The following is a 23,676-nucleotide window of genomic DNA, read 5'->3' as shown; positions in this document are numbered from 1 at the left end:
TGATCCAATCTGTTCAGAAACGGAATTTGAAGAAAATTCCATCCCAACATGTACCAAAATTGTGGCATACTAGAAATAACAACCTATAGACACTCCCTAGGGTTGTGCCGTGTGAGCCAGTAAAAGTTTGTTTTTAGACACACACATACATTTTCTACCATACAGTATGTTAAAAAAAGTATTTTCACCCCTTGGCCACTATGCACATATTGTGATGAAACATCTAAACAATTTAATGTTGACAGAAACCTAGTACTACATTTTGTTCAGAAACTCATGTTAAACATTTTGCTACAAAAAGCTCACGGAAAGATGATTTCTATAAATAGTTCTATAACAAATACTATTCAAAATCAAATCAAATTATTTGCTCTACAGCATTGCCTTGGCGTTCTCGATTGCGAGATTCCTACTCGAAACTAGGTGTTCGAAGGCTTGATTGTTGAGGCAATTACAAACCTCTTTTTACACCTTAGCTTCCATCCACCCTGGGATTAGAACTGACAACCTTTGGATTGTGAGTCCAACTGCCTACCAGCGACTCCACCGAGGCAGGACCCAGGGAGACGACTCCTACACCTGGACTGAGCTAACGACCTAAACATTTTTTTTAGGTTAGTCCGAAGGCGTGATCAGACAAATCTCGTCTCGATAAATGCCACCGGGACCGTCTGGGATCGAACCCAGGCCGACTGGATGGGAGGCAATCACGCTTACCCCTACAATAATAATACTATTACAAAAATAAAAAAAAACCCTCGTTTTAAAATACCTTAGCAAAAAATAAGTTTGATCCACGAGAACAAAAATTACGAAAGTCCATACATTTTTGGCAGGTTGCTCAAACGAAACCATAACCTAGGTATTTAAAAACGTGGGTTTTATAAAACACCTAGATGTTTGGGTATCAAGAGATCGGAAATTGTATGATCTTTCCGATGCCACATATGTTGATTTGTGAATCGTAGACTGGTTCGGATGCCGGCGGATTTTCCGACGACGTATTTCCGTGTTGGTACGAAATTCCAACTAAAAATCTATTCTATCGATACAAAGACCCCCAAACGGTGTTATATACTAGGGTGTTTCAACCAAACAAACAAGTTCTCTGATTACGGCAAACCGAAATTCCTCTTGTAGAGGATACCCATAGGGACGCTCATGCCAAATATCAGCCCATTTGGTTGAGAATTTGCCTGTCCCCAGGGGTTTTAAGTTTACATAGAAATCACTATGGGATTTTTGTGCATTTCGTTCAATCGTTCCTACAAGTCTGGGGACAACCTGGATTCACTCGGAATAAAGACAGGTGTGTAGGGGATGGTCTAATGAACACAATCCAGAAGGAATTATGCTTGTCCATTCTGTCCCCGAGGTGCGCATTGGATCGTCGTCCGGTGTCTCCAAAATCAACGATTCATCCTTCAAAAGCATCGCATTGTCCTTAGTATGCTATGACGGCTAGGTTAAAACCACGAAGCCAGACGGAGAACACGTGGTAGAGCATACACTCAAGTTTTGGCTTAGAAAAAATCTTTTAGGTAATAAAATTATAATTATTGTTGTTCCTGTAAGAATTTTAACTATTCTAAATAACGTAGCATGACGATTTTGTAATAATAATGCAATCGATGCCTCTCCTCGTGTTCACCGTCTGATATGGGGCGTCGTGGTTTTCACCTAGCCGTCATAGCATACTAAGGACAATGCGATGCTTTTGAAGGATGAATCGTTGATTTTGGAGACACCGGACGTCGATCCAATGCGCACCTCGGGACAGAATGGACAAGCCTAATTCCCTCTGGATTGTGTTAATTTGACCATCACCTACACACCTGTCTTTATTCCGAATGAATCCATGTTGTCCCCAGATCTGTAGTAACGATTGAACGAAAAGCACAACAATCCCATAGTGATTTCCATGTAAACTTTAAACCGCTGGGGACAGGCCAATTCTCAACCAAATGGACTGATATTTGGCATGAGAGTCCCTATGGGTATCCTCTACAAGGGAAACCTCGGTTTGTCGTAATCTGGGAACTTTTTTGTTTGGTTGAAACACCCTATTATATACCCACTCCAAAATGTTTATTTAGCAATTCTATGGTACACAGCAATAAAAGTAGTAATCCTGGGTGTAAAATAAATATTGCACTATTTTATGAAATTCTATGTAATATTACACCCTGGAATATGTAGCCCATCAGTATGGGAAACCTACTTGACCAAAATGTCAAGCTCATGTATGCGTTTATCCTTTCCATTTTTCATCGGTCTGATGGTCGAGCGGGCTAAGGCGCCAGTCTTTACTGTTGGTGCTGGGCAGGGCTGCGGAGTCGGGTCATGTTTCAAACGACTCCGACTCCGACTCCGACTCCGGCTTTCTCAGATTAGCCGACTCCGACTCCGACTCCGGCTCCGGCTTTCAACAAATGGTTGGCTCCGACTCCGACTCCGACTCCGACCTACCAACTCTAGCCGACTCCGACTCCGACTCCAGCTTTCAACAAATGGTAGGCTCCGACTCCGACTCCACATATTTTTAAATGTTTCAAAAGTTAGTTAACTATTAATTTTAAAATATTGATAAATAGGATTATTTAAATACTCTCTAAATGTCATGTTTTTCTCAAGGAAAATAAGTTCAAATCACAAAACGGAAAAAAAAGTTTCAAGGTTACAAGTTTTATACGTTATGGAAACAGAAATCAAATAATATCTTCAGTTTTAGAGGCATTTTGAGAAGAAAAGTTTTGTAAGTAAATTTGGATTTATTTACTTAACCTCAAATTTGTAATTAATTTATTCAAAGCTAATAAATTTAAATATTGAATTGTTCTTTTTGAATGAATAATTAAAAGAAACCTGGCCTTAATGATCAATTGAATTTGCTCACTTTCAGGCTGACATTTATAAGAAGCACAGTGACAGTCACCTTGTTTTTTAAATGACAATTTTAAACGAAACATTTATTTTTTGTTTTTTAGGACCTACATGGACATCACGTCATGGCTGAAGGAGATTATTATTGCAAATCAATGTATCTAAACAATTTCTTCATGGAAAGGACGCTTACGGGGTCATTTTGAAATATCCGTGACCTGGAAAATATTTTACCCTGGGAATTTTTAATTTATTTTAATTTTAAAATATTATATATTTTTAAAAGGAGGCGCACGATACTTCGTGAATCTTCACCTAAAACGAATCTTTATGAATGATCTTGCGCCTCCATCAAAATATATGAAAAAACTGAAAATAGAATAAAAAACAAATATCCACAAGTAAAATATTTTCTAGGTCACGGATATTTCATTTTTTTTTATTTGCAATGATAATCACTTTCCGTCATATTGGCGTGGGACATACAGTATGTAAAAATTTGTTGCAACTTGTTTTGATATTTTTTGTTAGTTTCAATTATTTTAAATGCAACATTTTGATTTTCTTGTACTCAGTTATAAACAAAATGCGCATGTTGAGTTTCAAGTAATAGATTATTATAATCGTTGATTATTTGTTAGAAGAGTTATACTGTCAGTGACTATTTTTCGATTTCCGTAAACTTTTAACTTTTTAATCTTTTTATGTATCTCGTATTTTTTTTTCCAGAAAAATGATTCACTTAAAACCTCCAAGACATTCGCTATCGAAGTAAAAGATGACTGTGTTTGTACTTTTTCAGAATGAACTGGATGAAATTTGGTCAAATTTGAATTGAAAGGGCAAATAAATATAGGCAAAAGAAAGCAGTCAAGAATCAATTAGATATTTGTGACTACATAACCAATATATTTTATTATTTTTTGAGCTATGATACTACATACTTGGGTAAGAGGTTATCATTTAGTGATTATAGTGAAATAACACAATTAGAGCTTTCCAATCACAATAAAAAGCTTCAAAAACATAATGGCATCTGATAAATCTCTAAAAAAAATGAAAACATGGCGACGTAATGCATGCGACTTAAAAAAATAACAATTAAAAATGTGAGAAGTTTTAATTAAGCTGTTATATAGGAAATACTGAACAATAAAAAAAAAAAATTTGTTGAATTTAAGATAACTCCGACTCCGACTCCGACTCCGGATTATCAGAAATTTTCGGCTCCGACTCCGACTCCGACTCCAGCTCTTAAAATTTAGCCGACTCCGGCTCCGACTCCGACTCCAGCTGTTCGAGTTTTGACGACTCCGACTCCGACTCCGACTCCAAGTCCCCAAAAAGACCCGACTCCACCGACTCCGGCTCCGACTCCGACTCCGACTCCACAGCCCTGGTGCTGGGTTTGAATCCCGTTGGTTGCAACTTTTTTTTTGTGTTTACAAAAATTGTACATGCAAAAATGACTAAATGACTTTCTTGGCGAAGGTGATATGCATGCTTTTGCATGCGATTTTGCCATCAGATTTTTTGCTGTGTAATATAATGACATTTAGTTGAATTGAAAGTTTGCAAAATTAAGTTTAGATAAGTTTTACATAGAATTTCCAGAGTTATATAAACTTTTATACTAAGTAGTTGCTATGGGGCGCGGGTTCGATTCCCGTCTTATCCTCCTGGCCTTCTATCGGATGGGGAAGTAAAATGTCGGTCCATTTACGTAGAAGAGGTTTTGGGTGACTCACCACACATAACCTTCGGACGCTTAGAAATGAGCAGAAACTTGAAACAGATACCACAAAAGACCCGGGGGTCGTCGGGGGATTGCTTAGCTTTTTTTAACTAAGTAGTTAGTAAACTTTATATAGAATCCAAATTATTTTTTTAATCAGTCAATGATGCCTATTTGGATTTGGGAGACTGGATTTATGGTGATTTGTCAACAAATAACATTAGTTATGTCAATTTTTCGAAAGGTGTAAAAACTTTTTCTGCACCTTTTTTAATTTTAGTAATAGTTTTTGTTATAGAACTTTTTATAGAAATCATCTTTTCATGAGTTTTTTTGTAGCAAAACATTTGGCATGAGTTTCTGAACAAAACGTAGTACTAGGTTTCTGTCAAACTTTAAATTGTTTACATGTTTTATCACAAAATGTGCATAGTGCCCAAGGGGTGTAAATACTTTTTTTACATAGGTACTGTGAATTATCAGAACCAGTCTAGTTTATATGTTTGCTTTATGTGTGCTCAAGCAAAATGTATTTGACAAAATAATATTCATCAAAATTTTAATTCAATTAAACTTACTACAATTACATCGTGCATCACTAATTTTCGTTTCAAGACGAGTCAAGTTTATCATATTTCATTGCATTTCGTGTATATAGTTTATATGAAGAATTAGTTTTCGAAAGGTGGTGTTTCTGGTGACTATAAACCTTATGCTTCCACATGGCTCATGATTTGTTGCACGGTGCTATTATCTCAAAGCTCATTTACCCATACATCAGCCATAAAAAAACATTATCATCATTTATTGAGGAAAAACAATATTTCTCGACAGCCTGTCATTCCTACGCATTCATTAAACATTTTCTTTTGCGTTGTGTTTTACAGGCAATTTTGTTTTATACACCACGATGGCTTTGGAAATCTTGGGAAGGAGGAAAGATACACGCACTGATGATGGACCTTGATATTGGCATATGCTCAGAAATCGAAAAGAAGCAAAAGAAAAAATTACTTCTCGATTATTTGTGGGATAACTTGAGGTTTGTATACTTATAAATTGGTTCGTTTAGTTCGATAAATTATTGTTTCATTTCAAGGTATCACAACTGGTGGGCTTACAGGTACTATATATGTGAATTATTGTCACTGATCAATGTGATAGGTATGTTAGAAACTGTGTATGAAATGTGGGGTGTAGCGAGTTGTATTTTCTGCATACCGTCATCTAGGAGTCATCGGGAGACATGGTGTTAATTAGGACAGTTCTATTGTTAGTTTGCTATCTCTTGATCAAATAAAGCTTTCATTGTTTTTCAGTAAAGAGCATTTATAGGACGTGTAAATGAACAATTTATATATTTTAAATCTTGATGGTTTGTCAATCGAACGATAATTGATCAAAAACGGTCACTGTACAAATGACACTTAGAACCTGAGCAATTCTCTACTGAATCGGTCTTTTTTTAGAATTTTAATTTTTGTATTTTTCAATCCGACTGAAACTTTTGTGGTGCTTTCGATATGCCCAAGAAGCCATTTTGCATCATTAGTTTGTCCATATAATTTTCCTTACAAATTTGGCAGCTGATGATGCATGAATGTTCAAAAATCTGTATCTTTTGAAGGATTTTTTTGATCGATGTGGTGTCTTCGGCAAAGTACGGACTACACTGAAAAAATATTATACACGGTAAAATAATTTTTGGTGATTTTTTATTCAACTTTTTGTCACTAAAACTTGATTTGCAAAAAACACTATTTGTATTTGTCTTGATTTAAAAAAAATGAAAAAAAAAATTTCGAAGAGATTGGAAAATTTCACGAATGATTCATATTTTAACATTGTAAATCGGATTATTAGTTGCTGAGAAATCGACGTTAGAAAATGGTGGATTGTTTGGGTGAGACTTGGAAAACATCAATTTTCATGTTTTTAAACACTTGCATGGCAATATCTCAGCAACTAAGGGTCGTATTAACAAAGTTCAAAAAAGAAAAATATAGAGAATTTTCTCAGCTTTTCAAAAGTGGGCAAACATGTGCACTAATTAAAAAAATGAAAACCTGTGACTATTTTCAAAAAAAAGTCACCTGAAAATGGCTTTAACTTGAAAACGATGCCCTTTTGATTGAAAATTGGATTTTACATCGAAGAATGAAGTTGAAATTTTTTTGCGAACAATATTTCATTTTTTTTGAAAAAATCATTACTCGGTCCAAAAAATTTTGCACGACCTGGAAATTTCTAAAAAGTTGGCATTGATGTCTCTTGAAACATATAAAAAAATAAAAAAAAATAAAGATAGTGTTTTTTTTTGCAAATCAAGTTTTAGTGACAAAAAGTTAAATAAAAAATCACAAAAAAATTTTTACCGTGTATCATATTTTTTCAGTGTAGTCCGTATCCTACAACTTTGCTGAAGACACCAAATTGATCAAAAAATTCCTTCAACAGATAAAGATTTTTGAATTTTCATGCATAATTTTTGTGTGGACAGCTGCCAAATTTGTATGGAAAATTATATGGACAAACTAATGATGCAAAATAGCTTCTTTGGGCATACCGAAGTCACCAAAAAAGTTTCAGACGGATTAAAAAATACAAAAAATATCGAATGACTGAAATCTGAAAGAGCTTCTCACCTTTGAAAACAAACCCGAGAGTTGGTATAGTCATGTTTTTGCAACATATGTTTTTTTTTATATTTTGGATTAGGTACTTTGAGCTAGAACAAAAATAAGTACATTCGATTCGATTTAAAGATGTTACATGCTCTAAAAACATAAACCCCTTCCCAGAATGTAGTCCCGATGGACCCCAGTTGACGGTACAACTTTTTCATTACACTAAAATTGTAATTAATGTTCGCAGGCCAAATGTTTTTGATGAACCGATTTTTTGACGGTGAGTTCATGACGTTTGGTTTAGACGTGATAGCACATATGGAAGCAGATCAAGAAGATCGCATGGATCCAATGATTTACATATTTCCCAGAATGACCAAATGCACATTCTACAAGTATGGTGTCAGCGGAGAAGTAATACAATTGGATTTATAAAAAATATTTTAGACTATTCTAATATGTGTTTACTTACAGGTCGAACGACATGACGCTATATGCATTCTTCCACTAAACGTTGTTAACGAAAAAATTTACATCTTTCTTTGGTTCTGGTTCATTATTCTTACGATACTGACAACGTTAACAATATTTTACAGAATAATTATAATTTTTTCGCCTCGAATGCGAGTGTATTTATTAAGGTTAAGGTTTAGGTAAGTCTAGCATTTTTCTAAAACCTGGGATCTCTTGGTTGAAGTAAAACTTAACACAATAAATGCGAATTATTTACAAACTTTCAGGATACTCTAAGGAGTCATCTGATACTTGAGTTATATGTATCATTTTTATTTATTTGTAGGTATTGTATATGGCTTTTTCAAGTCAACTGGGAACGACCATCATTGATTTGTACCTAACTTGTTGATTGATGGAACTCAACAAGGGTTTGAAACTAAGCTGCAAAATGTGTAGTGAAGTTGTAGAGTACAGTAGAATTGATCACTCAATTGGATCCTACTGCGCCCGGGTCCCTCACAGACCGTTATTATGAAAAAAAAAAAACTTCAGTGACTGATGCCTTCCTCCTAAAATCATTTGAAAATCCCGATTTAATCCCACCTGGGGTGAGAAAGAGCCTTTCTTACTAAAAAATATAACAATGGTAGAACTTTTTCCAATTCATAACATCGACTTTGTTTATTTATAACGTCAGCACAAAGAAAGTCTTATGATGAAAGCAATGTATTATAAATGATATGGTTTCCAAAAGAAATAAAAAACACAATTTTCACCAAAAGAATATTTCTCGATTAAATTTTCAAAAGGCCCTATCTGCATAGGAAACCCATGAGGGATAGGTTGTTTTGAAAATTTAATCTAGAATTTTCAATCGTACAATATGTTTGTACGTTTGTAATCAAACAAGCGTTTATGGCAAACGTGATCATAGCAAGCTTCCTATGCGCCAGTGACAACGCAAAACGCGGTTTTGGTTTTCTAGCTTCGGTACGAGTCCTTTTGTGTGTTGGTATTTTGGTTCATCGTTCCAGCGCACCAAGCCAAGCAAAACCGAGGTACAAGTGAACCGCGTGTGCCGCACGGTGCAGGGAAGCTAGTCATTCTGCTTCTACGAAAGTGACAGAGTCAGAGATAGCTATTTTTAACAACCGCACCACTACACACTCAATCGCGAGAACCTTAGGTAGAAAGCCATTGGCGTCGCCAGCATTGAAAACTTAGAAAACGATATAAACGATGAAAAGCTTAGAAAGCTCCTATTGGAATCCAACGAACCCTGTTAAATAAACGTAAGAAAATGAAGTCTACATTTAGGCAATTTTAGGAGCGCACGGGAAACAAATTGATTGTAGCCGGATGAATGTCCTATGTCACAAAAGTTTTTGCATAAACATTGGACAGTTATGCAAAAACGGACAGGGCAAAAGAAACCGAAAAGCTGCGATATCTTACATGTTGTAGGAAACATCAAACTACAAAACGAGTATAAGTCGAGCCACAAAATATATGCGCCAGCATTCTCGCGCCAGTATTCGAAGCTCAACTTGACAACTTATCGACTTAGCGACGAAGCGTCGAAAATCGATGCAGTGTGATTTTTTGGCGATTTTTCCGCTTAAAATTCATGCTGAATCGACATATTTACAAAGGTGAAAATGACGTCCAGCCTTAAAGTAAAACCTATACCTTTCTTTAGTAAGAAAGGCAAAAAGTAAATCGTTCTAAAAATTGATCGGGATTGCCTATAGATGTCGAATTTGTTTCAGATGCTCACTCATGGTCTATACTATGAATGTAGAAAGAAATTTCGAATAAAATCAGAAATGAAAAGTGTTTGCGAAGGTCACCAGGTGGGCTTTTACCTTTTTTAGGGTTTTTTTTTCTTATGGTAGGTTAATCAAACGGCTCTAATTCCAGAACCATATTATGAATCTGGATGAAAATTTGGGAGGTTGTAGAGCTCGAAAAATGCAATTATTGAGATAAATAAAAGATATGAAAATGAAAAAATTTGACCATATTTTCATTTGAAAACTGTGTATTTTGTTGAAAAGTCTGGCCGCATCCGAAAACAGATGGATTTGCGAAATTTGCGCGGAAACTCGCCCAGGTTCAGCACACTAGCTTTGATCTGCATTCAGAAGAATTGAAATCGGATATATGGGAGCTGAGAACGACGCGACACAAAATTTTGCAAAATTTTACCACATACGAACATCACTCGACCTCCACGGAATTTATTTTCTCAAAATTCGAGGGTTGGAGATAGACGAGTTCTGTCAAGGTGAATCGATAGAGCGTCGAAAATCGATGCAGTGTGATTTTTTGGCGATTTTTCCGCTTAAAATTCATGCTGAATCGACATATTTACGAAGATGAAAATGACGTCCAGCCTTAAAGTAAAACCTATACCTTTCTTTATACCTTCCCAAGTGACCACGCGTCCAACATCGACCTTCAACAAATCTGCTCATATTTGGCATGGGGGTCGTTTTTGCCCCAAAAACAAAGAATCCCAAGCTTGGTGAATTTGGTCCGACCCCGCGCCCGTGGACCCTCCTCTTTTTCTGAGATTTTTGAAAAACCTCCTTTTTAAAAATGCGTTTTACTAAGAGAAAAGTTAACAAAAAGTCAACTTTTGGGTATGCACATTTGAAGATTTTTTAACGTAGAATCGAATGGCGTACTCAAACTTTTCGTACAGTGTTGCCAGATATGATTTTTTTTAAGTTTTGTCACTCGGCAGGACTTGGCGTGAACCACGCCAAGTCCTGCCAAGACGGGGGTTCAAATACATAAGTTACGGAAATTGCTTTCCGCACAATTGATAGACGCCACAATAAAATCAGAACGTTTTGGACAGTCTAACTAAACACATCGGCGTATTTATTTTCGTGAATCTCCCCTCCGATCATGGAACCTTTATAACTGGCGCAGTCGAGTCTTCGTCGGAAGGTGACTGTGCCCAGTGATTCAAGTGGTCGTTCGCGAAAATCTCGGTAGTGAGACCGAAAGGGCAAGTTAATGCGAAAAACTCCGCAGTAGTTCATTAGCAGAAAATCGTCACCAACGGCTCTGGAGATCAGGAGTGAACAGCCAAGAAGAAGCAGCCACCGACCGAAGAAGACGAACCAACGTTATCCGCTGGATACTTCGGCAAGAGGCATCGTGTGCACATCGCGAAAAATTCGGATCTGAGTTCAGGAGCGCAGCACGACGTGGACTTCAAAACCTGCTGACGAGGAGGACAAAGGAACAGCGTTACCCGGATTTTCAACAAGCGTCAAAATTTAAAGTGAAGAAAAAATCTAAATTCAAAATTTAAAAATACTTTTCCAAATTTGATAAGTTAAGCGAATGTGTGAGTGAAAACAAAATCAGAAATTCAAAAATCATTTTAATAATAATAATAATAATAAATAAATAATTCTGCATGACCAAATTAACTAATTTGACAAAAGGAAAAAACAAGATTCACAATTGATTCAATTATGTTCCATCGGTGCGAGCGGATGGTTGTGTTTGTTTACAAAGTGAAAAAACAGGATTGTGCATGCAAACATATTGAGTGAAGGGACGCGCTGGACGGGGGGAAATCATTCAATTATGTTCCATCAGTGCGAGCGGATAGTTGTGTTTGTTTACAAAGTGAAAAAACAGGATTGTGCATGCAAAAATATTGAGTGAAGGGACGCGCAGGACGAGGGGGAATTATTCAATTATGTTCCATCAGTGCGAGCGGATGGTCGTGTTTGTTAACGAAGTGGAAAAAAATAGGATTGTGCATGCAAATATTGAGTGAAGGGACGCGCTGGACGGGGGGGAATCGTTCAATTATGTTCCATCAGAGTGAGCGGATGGTCGTGTTTGTTTACAAAGTGAAAAAAACAGGATTGGGCAGAGTCCGATTTGCGATGCCTTTCCGTCAGGTCGAAAGATTTTTCGTGTCCGTCGCAGTTTGTTTTCGTTTTTTCCGCGTGCATGTGTGTGTTAAGGTGCGGCTGGCTCTGGTTGTCCCGATCACAGCTAGCCAGTCCGATTTGCGATCCCTTTCCGTCGGGTCGCAAGATTTTTCGTGTCCGTCGCGGCGTGCAACAACAACAAAACCCTATCATACCATTTCATCTCGATAAACATCGTAACTCGTCGTTCGCAACGTTAATCAGTACCTCACTAAACATCAATCATTTAAAACTCGTGAAATCATCTCAATAGACCATTTCATTTAAAATTTGACAACCGATAAACGGGAAATGTCTCATCCGCAGCATCCGATTGTTTGCCTTGAGAATAATATATAACATCTTTCAACAAACACTATGATTTTGGGTCGCATCATCATCTTCTATGATGAATCCTGACCAAACACCCTATCCTACTAACAAGTTTTCAGGTTCCTGGCGCTCGTGCGGTGTAAGCACAGAGTAAATCAGCTGCCCTTGTAGCAACCTGCGCTAACTAACATTCCCGTCCATTAAAATCGAGATCTACAAACTGACATGGCGGGCGCCGTTGGTGGCCAATGACCGTTACCTATTCGCAATTGATCTAGCTTTAGCAATCATGGTATTTTATCTTTTCAGCGCATTCATACATGCTGTTGATAAGGGAAACACTACTAGATCGTCTCAAAAGGAAAAAAAAAATTCAAAATTTATGTTTGCCTTTCTTACAAAATAAAGGTTTAAGGTTTGCTTTTGGAAAAACGCTTTTCGCAGAAATCTTTAAAAAATCGTGCACGGCGGGGAATCGTCCCAGAAAAAATCCTATTACTAATTTGATGGATTTGATGCGCTCTTTCGATTTAATTTTGGCCCGAAACCCGGAACTCAAAGCCTGATTTTTGAGAGCTCTTTTTCTGAAATACTTGTGCGATGTCTGTATCCGCTCTTTAAAATTTGTGTCTTCCATCATTGGAAAACCACTCCATTTTTTTTATTTCAGATTTGTAGCCGTGGGTTCGGAGGCGAACATTTTATATTTCGATTCACAATTTTCGACCAGTAAACTGCCGTTTTACGCATAATTGTCCCATGTTCAAAAATGTGCAACTGAGAAAAAAGCGATTGAAGTTTTTCGACCGTTTTTTATGTTTTTACGCATAATTGTCCCGTGGGTCCCAATTCACCCCATAAGTCCCTAATCATCCCAGAAAGCAGTTTATCAAACTAATTTGTAATCCTCTTGCTATACTATAGGTAATCAAGTCCTAATACTTAGTTAAACTGGTGATTTCGTGAAAGAAAATTCTTGGTGGGACAATTATGCGTAGAAGTACAACGATGGGACAAACAAACTTGATGTTGTTTTCAATGAGTTTCTGAACAAAGTAATAGATTTTATGTGTTTTTCGAAAAGTACACGTCAAACTAAAACTAAACATGACCAAAAGTCAGAATCGACCAAAAATGACATGGGACAATTATGCGTAGAACGGTAGTAAATGAGGTCAAAGACATTTTTAGAAGTATTTTGTGGATTCATTGTTGACACCAGGTTAACTGACATTTCACTAGTTTTTTAACATTCCAACGATAGATCAACGATAGATTTGATCAAATCTATTTTCTTTGCGATCAAAAACATCGTTCCAAGTTTTTTTTTACGCGCTGGTCCCGCGGAATTTTGGGCGATTTTTTTGAAACGCTCAAAATGCGCAAATTGAATCGAGTTCTGCCAATTTCTAGGATCATTTAGAAATTCTTACAAATCAAAAAATAAAAATGAATCGTCCAGATTGATTGAAGTATGCACTAGAAACAGCGAGTAGAAGTTGCCGTTGGACGTCCGTGTAAGTTTGGATTGCGTTGGGTGTTCCAGTGTTAACATAAAGCTTTAAATTGTTAAAATTGTTAATCAAATTAAAATGCTCAATAATTTTCTATTAAGCTTTCAAAAAATTAAAACCGGAAAAAACACAAAAAGGGTCAATTTTGCAATAATCATTTAATTTTATTTTTATAGCAACCAATAATTTAATTTTTCTATTTTTGCTTTACATATATTTGTTCATTTAAAAATACAATTTGTTCAAAAAGTCTTGAAATGGTTTTATTTTTTTCAATAAATCTTTAGAAGTATTTTTTAAATTATTTTATAAATTATTGATTCCGGAAAGATTCAGAACTCAATAATGTCTGTGAATGTTTATCGAAATGTTATTTATTTATTGTGCAAATATTTTTTTATGCATGGTTTACCATAAAAAAATCAGAATTAAAAAAAATGCTGTTAACACAGAATCCAAATACTTGAGACATTTTTCCTCGAATTTTCCTTGAAAAGCGTTCATTAGTTTCATTCCTATTTTATTTAATTTTGCTGAAACATTATAGAATCTTTTCGAGGACCAGAAAAGTTAAAAGTATTGGTGAGGGAAGTTTAGAAAAATGTTTTCGCTTTTTAAAAAGCATATTTTTCAAAATTAAAATATGACTGAAACTCATTTCTGATTTTCAAGGAAAATTCGAGGAAATGTCAAGTATTTTTTTCAGTGTTAACTGCCATGTTTTGTATTCTAATTCTAATCATACATCAAACATATTTGCACAATTTAAAACAAAACAAACATATCGATTAACATTTAAAGACATTTACGAGTTCTGAATCTTTTTTGATTTTTTTTTTTATTTTATGAAATGATTTAAAAAACTTGTTTAAGTTTTTTTTATCAAGCTGTATTTTTTTAAAGAAACTTTTATAATGGATTTAAATTCTAGAACAGAATGTTGAAAAAATCACTGATTTTTTAAAAAATATTTCAGAGTTATCAGAAAACATGTTTTATGTTCTTAAGACTGAAGAATCTACCTTTCAATATTTGTCAATATATCAATATTGCCTTGACTTGAAAACACTCACAAAAAGAATAGAGTCAACTTAGTTTTATTGCTCTCCTTAGGTAATGAATGGATTTTCATTTCATAATTCACAGATTTTCAAATGAACAAATAAATATATATTGAATATTTAAAGCAAATAAAATATTTTATTGAAAATTATTGGTTGAAATAAAAATAATATTCAATGATAATTGAAAAATTTAACCTGTTTGTGTTTTTTAAAAGCTTAATAGGAAATCATTGAACTTTTTTATTTGTTAAACAAATTTTACAATACAAAGCTTTATTGTAACACTGGAACACCCAACACATGTCAAACAACTTAGATCATTTCTCGATTAAATTTTCAAAAGGTCCTATCTGCATAGGAAACTCATGAGGGATAGGTTGTTTTGAAAATTTAATCTAGATTTTATTTATTTAATTTCAGAAAAATAAGTAAATTTTTCATTTTCCTAGAGAGTGCCCATTTATGGAAACACTTGTAGAATTTGAAAAAGATCAGAAAAATCATAGCTGAGATATAAACGAAACTATTGGCCCTACGCCCCCCGGGGCATGGCCTTCCTCTAACGTGGGATTTCTGCTCCAGCGCCTCTGACGAGACAGGAGAAACCGGGACCGACGTTTTACTTCACCATCCGATAGAAGCTCAGTGGATAAGGCGGGAATCGAACCCGCGTCTCATAGCATCATCGGGATCGGCAGCCGAAGCCGCTACCCCTGCGCCACGAGACCGAGCTGAGATATAACATTGCTAACAAAAAACATTGAGAAAAAACGTCTATTGATACCCAATGCCCTACCTTTGTTATTTTGAATTTTAAAATTTAAAAAATCTTAAATAAGAGAATTTCATATCTTTTCAAATCAACAAAAATGTACATACTTGGCACTACTTTAAAAAAAACATCCGTTGGCCCTTTATAGCCTTTAACTTTAAAAAATGCCTTTTAGTTCATTTCCAAAAACTTCAGAATAGGTAATTTTACTGATAAGTACATATAATTATTTTGAAAATAAAATCAAAAAAATGCTTTTGGAATTGCTATGAGAACGTCCTAATATATATTTTTAATTCGCATTTTGTATCATTTTTTGTCTATCTCTTTCATAAAATCAAAAGTTGTGTTTTTGATTATCTAAAACTTACTATAATCTAAAACAAAAAAACTAATCCCAACACAAGGATTTTCATATATTCTAGAAGCACGGCAACAATACGAAATATCAAAATGGTTTTTGTGACGAGTAATTTAATGTTTCGTTAAGGGGTTACATACATGTTAATCGACAAAAATGTAAGAGGTTTGTTTCGGCACACACATAAACTTTTTTTAAATCTGTTTTAAGGGCATTAAAATTTATATTTTCAACTATTATCAAAATAAATTTAAAGATATTTGGTTGTATCATTGCCGAGATTAAGCCATTTTAAGTTAGCAGTTTCAAAAAACGGGTGCCACGATATCTGCACACTGCTTTGACCAAATCGGCTCAAAATTTTAGTGAAACCTCGTTAAACCGGTCCAGTGTGCATGACGAAGCCCGATTTTCAAAAAGTTTGTAAAAATATGTTTATGTTTTCCATATAAAAAATCGCCAGTTTTTGATTTTTGTACTTTTTTAAAAAGCAAGATTTCAAAATCGGGCTTCGTCATGCACACGGGATATGTCTTGCAAGTCTTCATCTCAAATTTTAGCCAATTTGATCCATCCCATCTCGAGATATCGTGGCACCCGTAAATCAACTCGGTGTTCAGAGAAAAACGCTCACAAAGTTCGACAGTTCGCTTTGCGCATGGCAAAATTTTGAACGTAAACCGTCTCTTACTCAGTTTAATCATGAAATATCTTCATGAAACTTTCAGGAGTGATTGAAAATCATCTTTTAAGTGGATTTATTAAATTTTCTGAATTATGAAATTTTTGATTTTCTACATGTATGTAACCCCTTAATTCATATTTTTAATTGATCATAATTTGGGATATTTGTTCAAATATCCAACGTTTTTGGCATGGGTGCTTTTCAAAGTTTATTTCATTTATAATAGAGTTTAAATAGCTTGTTGTGCACTCTTGCCGAGTCTTACTCTACTTATAATTTTTGTATGGACAGTTGATAAAATTATATAGAGACTTGCAAAGGCGAACCAACAAATGTCCCGCGGGCTGGTCTGTAACCGACTGTTACAATTTCCTCAGGTTTTCTTCTTTTTAATGTGTAAATGTTATTTGTACCAGTATTTTCTATGGTCATTTGTGTTACAGGTTAGTAGGGTTTAGCTTTTGAAAGCAATATATATACATCAATTTAACAAACAAATAAATAAATAAATAAATAAATATTGTTAAAAGTAGATTAGTAGGGTAGAGTCATGCAGGAGATTACTATTTTTTTAAGTTTATTGTTTATTCGTCAAGCTTATGTAGACTACTTACAATTTTCTTACATACTAGATATTATTTCTATTGTACAGATTTTTTCGTAGTTCCGGTTTAGACATGTCGAAATGTATGTACTGTGAATTTTCATTATAAAAGCGCATCATTTGATTTAATGGCGATTTTTTTAAATATGGCATAGTATGGATTCCAGACGATACTACAGTATTCCAAAAGTGGTCTGACATACGTTATATCAGCAATTCCCCACGAAAACAGCATGGAAAAAAACAAAAGTGCTCGGATCGGGCTCAAAATTTTTCTGGGGGTTCCCTGGCCGAAATAATTAGACCCGTATTTTTTGTTTGACCATTAGGGTGACCTACGCCATGTGAGGGTGGTCTGAAAAATGGCCATTTTCGTCGATTTTCGCAAAAACCACTTTTTTCAAAAAACCATATCTCCGCGCCATTTCATCCGATTTTAGCTGTCCTATACGCAAAAGAAAGGTGATTAGTTTGGCTATTTGGGAAAATAGTAAGAAGTTTCGAAAATCTAGCTTAACATTTGAAAAGGTCATATGAAAACTTAAAATGCTGTTTTGAAGGTCTCGGGACCAAAGAGCCTATGTCTGAAAATATTTTTATCGGATTCCTCGGAAAATTTCACATAACATATCAAAAAATTGTGAAGTTATGTTTTCGATACTCTGAGATACGATTTTTTGAAAATAAAAACTGTGTTTTTCGACGAAACACGCGCAAAAATTGGAAAATGACGAAAACGGGGAAAAATCGACTTTTTTCACTAAAACTGCGATAACTTTAAAATTTTAGCGATGACTTATAGATGTTATGGTACCAAAAGTTGCGTCTTTTAATTACGAAAATTTTAGTACCCTAACATGTATAGTAGGGTGGTCCAAATCTGGACTTTTTTGGGGCTACCCTCTGAAATCAAAGATTGACCCATCACTAGGCTAAATTCCAAATTTGAGCTCATTCTGACCACGGGAACCCCTCCAATCGCTTAAAGTTTGTATGGGAAAAATCGTCAAAATGTATGGAGAAAAGCAACTGTTTTACTTTTTTACCTGTGGAAGGCGCCATAGTTATCCGATGCTTACCATTTCTCAAATGTAGAACCTTTATTATATTTAGAACAACTTTCCCGAAGACACCATATTTTTAGGATTTTTTCCCGCGAAGTTATTAGCGCCCAAAACTGACCATTTTTGCGCGGCCAGCTGTAAGGGGCTACCTAACAACGATGTTTAATTCCAATTCGAACACGCACGTGCTCTCTCTCAGGTTCAAACTCTCTCACGAGCTTGCTCGCCTGCCTGCCTGCCTGCCTGTTTACCAACAAGCGCGCGCTGTTTCTCTGCTTGGACTTTTGTCGTCGTCGTCGTTTTCGTTTGATATCTGCTGCGCTGCGTTCCTGGCATGTTTATTATTATTTTCAACTAAAATAGCAGGTTTGTTTTGAGATATATTTAGCATATAAATTCTTAGATTATGTCAAAATTGAAAAAAGTGCACTAAAAAAAATAATTTGAATAAAAGACTTAGGCCTTGGCTTAGCCTCGTTTAAAAAAATGAAGCAAATGAACAGGATTTGTTCGTTTTTCCAAGCATTACAAGCAGTTGTTCGTATATGCTCATTAGAGAGAATGATTCAATCTTCAGGTAATACAAATTTTGTCTAAATATCATCCGACCAACTGCTTGTCCATTCGAAGGCGATTTGATTACAGATTTCAAACTAGCTAGCTCAACAATCTCTATTTTTGAGGCTTTTCTTTTAGACATCGTTGCACTTTTTGGATGTTTCGGAATCGTAAACTTCTAATAATCGTCATAGGCAAAATATACCGCAATTTGTTGTAATGAAGTTTTTTTTTATATTTTCGACAGATTAAAATATTTTGTATAGAATGAAAAATAATCGTGATCATAGGGCTACGAAAAAACTTCAAATGTTTTCTTTTTAAGCTTGTTTGATAGTATACAAAAGTGGAAAAAACAGTTCCCAAAATCGATGAATTGTCTAAGTGTATTGTTCTTCCTGAAATCTATACTTGACCAAGTTAAAAAAAAGTCTTATATTTTTTCTAGAAGAGTTAAAATCCCAGTCTTGAGTTTGGTATGATACCAAAACTAGAAATAAATTTCAATTACATAACATAACAGATGACAATTCATGGAGGAACTAATTTATCGAAATTTGTATTCTCTCACACACGCTCTGATAATATGATATCTATTGTTAAACACATATTACATTTAATTTTATATCTCGAAATAAATATCGAAATATATCTTGAAAATTTTAATAACCATGGCAAACGAAAACGACGACGACGACAAAAGTCCAAGCAGAGAAACAGCACGCGCTTGTAGGTAAACAGGCAGGCAGGCAGGCAGGCGAGCAAGCTCGTGAGAGAGTTTGAACCAGAGAGAGAGCACGTGCGTGTACGAATTGGAATTAAACATCGTTGTTAGGTAGCCCCTTACAGCTGGCCGCGCAAAAATGGTCAGTTTTGGGCGCTAATAACTTCGCGGGAAAAAATCCTAAAAATATGGTGTCTTCGGGAAAGTTGTTCTAAATATAATGAAGGTTCTACATTTGAGAAATGGTAAGCATCGGATAACTATGGCGCCTTCCACAGGTAAAAAAGTAAAACAGTTGCTTTTCTCCATACATTTTGACGATTTTTCCCATACAAACTTTAAGCGATTGGAGGGAGGGGTTCCCGTGGTCAGAATGAGCTCAAATTTGGAATTTAGCCTAGTGATGGGTCAATCTTTGATTTCAGAGGGTAGCCCCAAAAAAGTCCAGATTTGGACCACCCTAATGTATAGGTCATCGCTGAAATTTTAATTTCGCAGTTTTAGTGAAAAAAGTCGATTTTTTCCCGTTTTCGTCATTTTCCCATTTTTGCGCGTGGCGCGTCGAAAAATCCAGTTTTTATTTTCAAAAAATCGTATCTCAGAGTATCGAAAACACATAACTTCACCATTTTTTGATATGTTATGTGAAATTTTCCGAGGAATCCGATAAAAATATTTTCAGACATAGGCTCTTTGGTCCCGAGACCTTCAAAACAGCATTTTAAGTTTTCATACGACCTTTTCAAATGTTAAGCTAGATTTTTGAAACTTCTTACTATTTTTCCCAAACAGCCAAACCAATAACCTTTCTTTTGCGTCTAGGACAGCTAAAATCGGACGAATGGCGCGGAGATATGACTTTTTGAAAAAAGTGGTTTTTTGCGAAAATCGACGAAAATTGCCATTTTTCGAACCACTCTAACACGGCGTAAGTCACCCTAATGGCCAAACAAAAAAATACATGTCCAATTATTTCGGCCAAGGATCCCCCAGAAAAAAATTGAGCTCGATCGGAAAACTTTTTTTTCGAATCATGCTGTTTTCGTGGGGAATTGCTGTATATATATAAAAAATTTCGCCGGTTTTGTTCGAACGCGAATCAGTTCAATACGGAGCGTCGGATCGAGGTGCTTTTTGTTTTGGATACCAAAATTTTCGTTATTAAAAGACGCAACTTTTGGTACCATAACATCTATAGGTCATCGCTGAAATTTTAATTTCGCAGTTTTAGTGAAAAAAGTCGATTTTTTCCCGTTTTCGTCATTTTCCCATTTTTGCGCGTGGCGCGTCGAAAAATCCAGTTTTTATTTTCAAAAAATCGTATCTCAGAGTATCGAAAACACATAACTTCACCATTTTTTGATATGTTATGTGAAATTTTCCGAGGAATCCGATAAAAATATTTTCAGACATAGGCTCTTTGGTCCCGAGACCTTCAAAACAGCATTTTAAGTTTTCATACGACCTTTTCAAATGTTAAGCTAGATTTTTGAAACTTCTTACTATTTTTCCCAAACAGCCAAACCAATAACCTTTCTTTTGCGTCTAGGACAGCTAAAATCGGACGAAATGGCGCGGAGATATGACTTTTTGAAAAAAGTGGTTTTTTGCGAAAATCGACGAAAATTGCCATTTTTCGAACCACCCTAACACGGCGTAGGTCACCCTAATGGCCAAACAAAAAAATACATGTCCAATTATTTCGGCCAAGGATCCCCCAGAAAAAAATTGAGCTCGATCGGAGAACTTTTTTTTCGAATCATGCTGTTTTCGTGGGGAATTGCTGTATATATAATAGAGTGTAACAAAAATGACTTTTTGGCGGGCATTCAAGGGTATGTTCCGGTGGGCATACTAAGCTCAAATCCAAAATATGAGCTTGATTGGACGTAACAGGAGTTGGCGCTCCGCCCTTCAATTTTAAATGGGATTTAACCCGCAAAAAAAGATTTTTCAAAAATGTCGCTTTTTGAGGCATTTTGGCCACTGAAGCGTTTATTTCCAACATCATTGGCGTGCAGGCCAGATCCTTGCGCATCTGTTGGTGTATATAACATTGAAATTTGGAGCACCCTGGAGCTCGGTACAGACCTTCAAAGTTTGGCAATTTTTCGAAAAATCGTCCCCGGCAAAAAAGATACGCGTCGCGCCTCGCGACGCCCTAGACGCCATTTGATTTTGCTGGGGGCGATTTTTCGAAAAAAATGCCAAAATTTGAAGGTCTGTACCGAGCTTCAGGGTGCTCCAAATTTCAATGTTAACCGGGACCGTGGTATAGGGGTAAGCGTGATTGCCTCTCACCCAGTCGGCCTGGGTTCGGTGCATTTTTCGAGACGAGATTTGTCTGATCACGCCTTCCGTCGGACGGGAAGTAAATGTTGGCCCCGGACTAACCTAAAAAAAAGGTTAGGTCGTTAGCTCATTCCAGGTGTAGGAGTCGTCTCCCTGGGTCCTGTCTCGGTGGATTCGCTGGTAGGCAGTTGGACTAACAATCCAAAGGTCGTCAGTTCGAATCCCGGGGTGGATGGAAGCTTAGGTGTAAAAAGAGGTTTGCAATTGCCTCAACAATCAAGCCTTCGGACACCTAGTTTCGAGTAGGAATCTCGCAATCGAGAACGCCAAGGCAATGCTGTAGAGCGAATAATTTGATTTTTTTTTATACACCAAAAGATGCGCAAGGATCTGGCCTACACGCCAATGATGTTGTAGGTCACCCTAATGGCCAAACAAAAAAATACGGGTTTAATTATTTTGGCCTAGGAACCCTCAGAAAAATTTTGAGCCCGATCGTAGAACTTTTTTTTCGGTTTAGGCTCTTTTCAAATGGAATTGCTGTATATATATAGACGATTCGTTGATTGAATTCTAAAATTCAACTAAATTGCTAATATTATTGTTCACAATGATCAAGCTTAGACAGACCCTCAAGCATATCTGATTCATGAACTGTGCGACGACTTCCAGATGACCCTCCTAAACAGGGACAAGCAAGTTACGCGCATTGCAACACCACCGACGCCAACTTCGTCCGGTACGAAGGCGAGTGCCATCGACTTGTCGCTCTGTTCCAACAGTCTGGCAGTTCTTTGTGACTGGAACGTGCTTCAAGATCCTCGTGGCAGTGATCATTTGCCGATCGCTATTCTGGTTAGCCATGGCCCACAGCAATCGACAACGGTGGAGATGCCTTACGATCTGACGCGAAATATCGACTGGAAACAGTACGCGGAGGCAGTCTCCATTGGAGTTGAGTTGCGAGCAGGGTTGGCACCGCTTGAAGAATATGCGTTTTTGGCTAATTTGATCTATGACAGTGCGATACAAGCTCAGACGAAACCCGTCCCGGGACCGTACATCCGAACGCGCCCTCCACTTCCCTGGTGGGACAAGGAGTGTACCGATCTCTCGGCGGCCAGGTCTGTAGCTTATGTGGACTTCTGCAAGTGTGGAATCCGAGCGAACTTCCAAAAGTACAGAGCTCTTGATCGCAGGTACAGTAATACTCTGAAGCGGAAGAAGCGAATGTACTGGCGGGAGTTCGTTGAAGGACTACCAGCAGATACGTCCATGAGCACTCTGTGGCGCGTTGCGAGGGCCATGCGTAGAGGTTCCGTTCCGAACGAGAGTGTGGAAAAATCGGACAAGTGGATATTGGATTTCGCCAAGAAGGTGTGCCCGGACTCGGTGCCGACACAACCATCATTCGACGTTGTTGATGGGAGCGATTCTAATCCTCCCTTCTCGATGGTAGAGCTCTCCATAGCACTATTGACGGGCAACAACACTGCTCCTGGTCCGGACAAGATCAAGTTCAGCTTGCTGAAGAATCTTCCGGACGTCGCCAAGCAGCGTCTGTTGAATCTGTTCAACACGCTCGTGGAGCAGAACGTAATTCCACACGAATGGCGACAGGTCCGGGTGGTTGCCATTCAAAAGCCCGGTAAGCCGGCGTCCGATCACAACTCGTATCGTCCAATCAGCTTGCTGTCGTGTCTACGCAAGTTGCTGGAGAAGATGATCCTCGACCGCCTCGAACCATGGATGGAACGAGAGCACTTGCTGTCAGACACGCAGTATGGCTTCCGGAGAGGCAAGGGAACAAGCGACTGTCTAGCCTTGCTGGCCACAGGAATCGACATAGCCCGTGGTAAAAAACAGCAAATGGCTTCTGTCTTTCTAGACATCAAGGGTGCATTCGATTCAGTCTCCATCGAGGTGTTGGGAGTAAAGCTGCGGCGGAGCGGTCTCAATCCGACGATGTGCAACTTCCTCATCAACCTGTTGTCAGAAAAACACATGCACTTTGTGCAAGGTGATCTGGCAATCACCCGGATAAGTTACATGGGTTTGGC

The 23,676-nt window shown here is 36.9% G+C and overlaps 1 protein-coding gene across 5 annotated transcripts in view; it reads left to right on the top strand.

Moving 5' to 3' along the window:
* LOC120424737 (innexin shaking-B) overlaps positions 1-23,676 on the top strand; it is a 75,401-nt gene that overhangs the window by 34,900 nt on the left and 16,825 nt on the right. For 4 of the 5 annotated variants that reach the window (XM_052708121.1, XM_039588928.2, XM_052708117.1 and 1 more), the window contains 4 exons: positions 5,506-5,660; positions 5,718-5,782; positions 7,493-7,659; positions 7,720-7,898. In XM_052708121.1, the coding sequence (XP_052564081.1) occupies positions 5,506-5,660; positions 5,718-5,782; positions 7,493-7,659; positions 7,720-7,898 (566 nt within the window). Of the gene's footprint in view, positions 1-5,505; positions 5,661-5,717; positions 5,783-7,492; positions 7,660-7,719; positions 7,899-8,044; positions 22,239-23,676 lie in introns of those variants that run through there. The other variant, XM_039588930.2, reaches the window with a different exon arrangement.

The sequence above is a fragment of the Culex pipiens genome, chromosome 1, assembly GCF_016801865.2.
Source record: "Culex pipiens pallens isolate TS chromosome 1, TS_CPP_V2, whole genome shotgun sequence".
In the NCBI taxonomy this organism is placed as follows: Eukaryota; Metazoa; Arthropoda; class Insecta; order Diptera; family Culicidae; genus Culex; species Culex pipiens.
The sequence above is the reverse complement of the archived record's forward strand: the minus strand, read 5'-3'. Positions and strand labels throughout refer to the sequence as shown.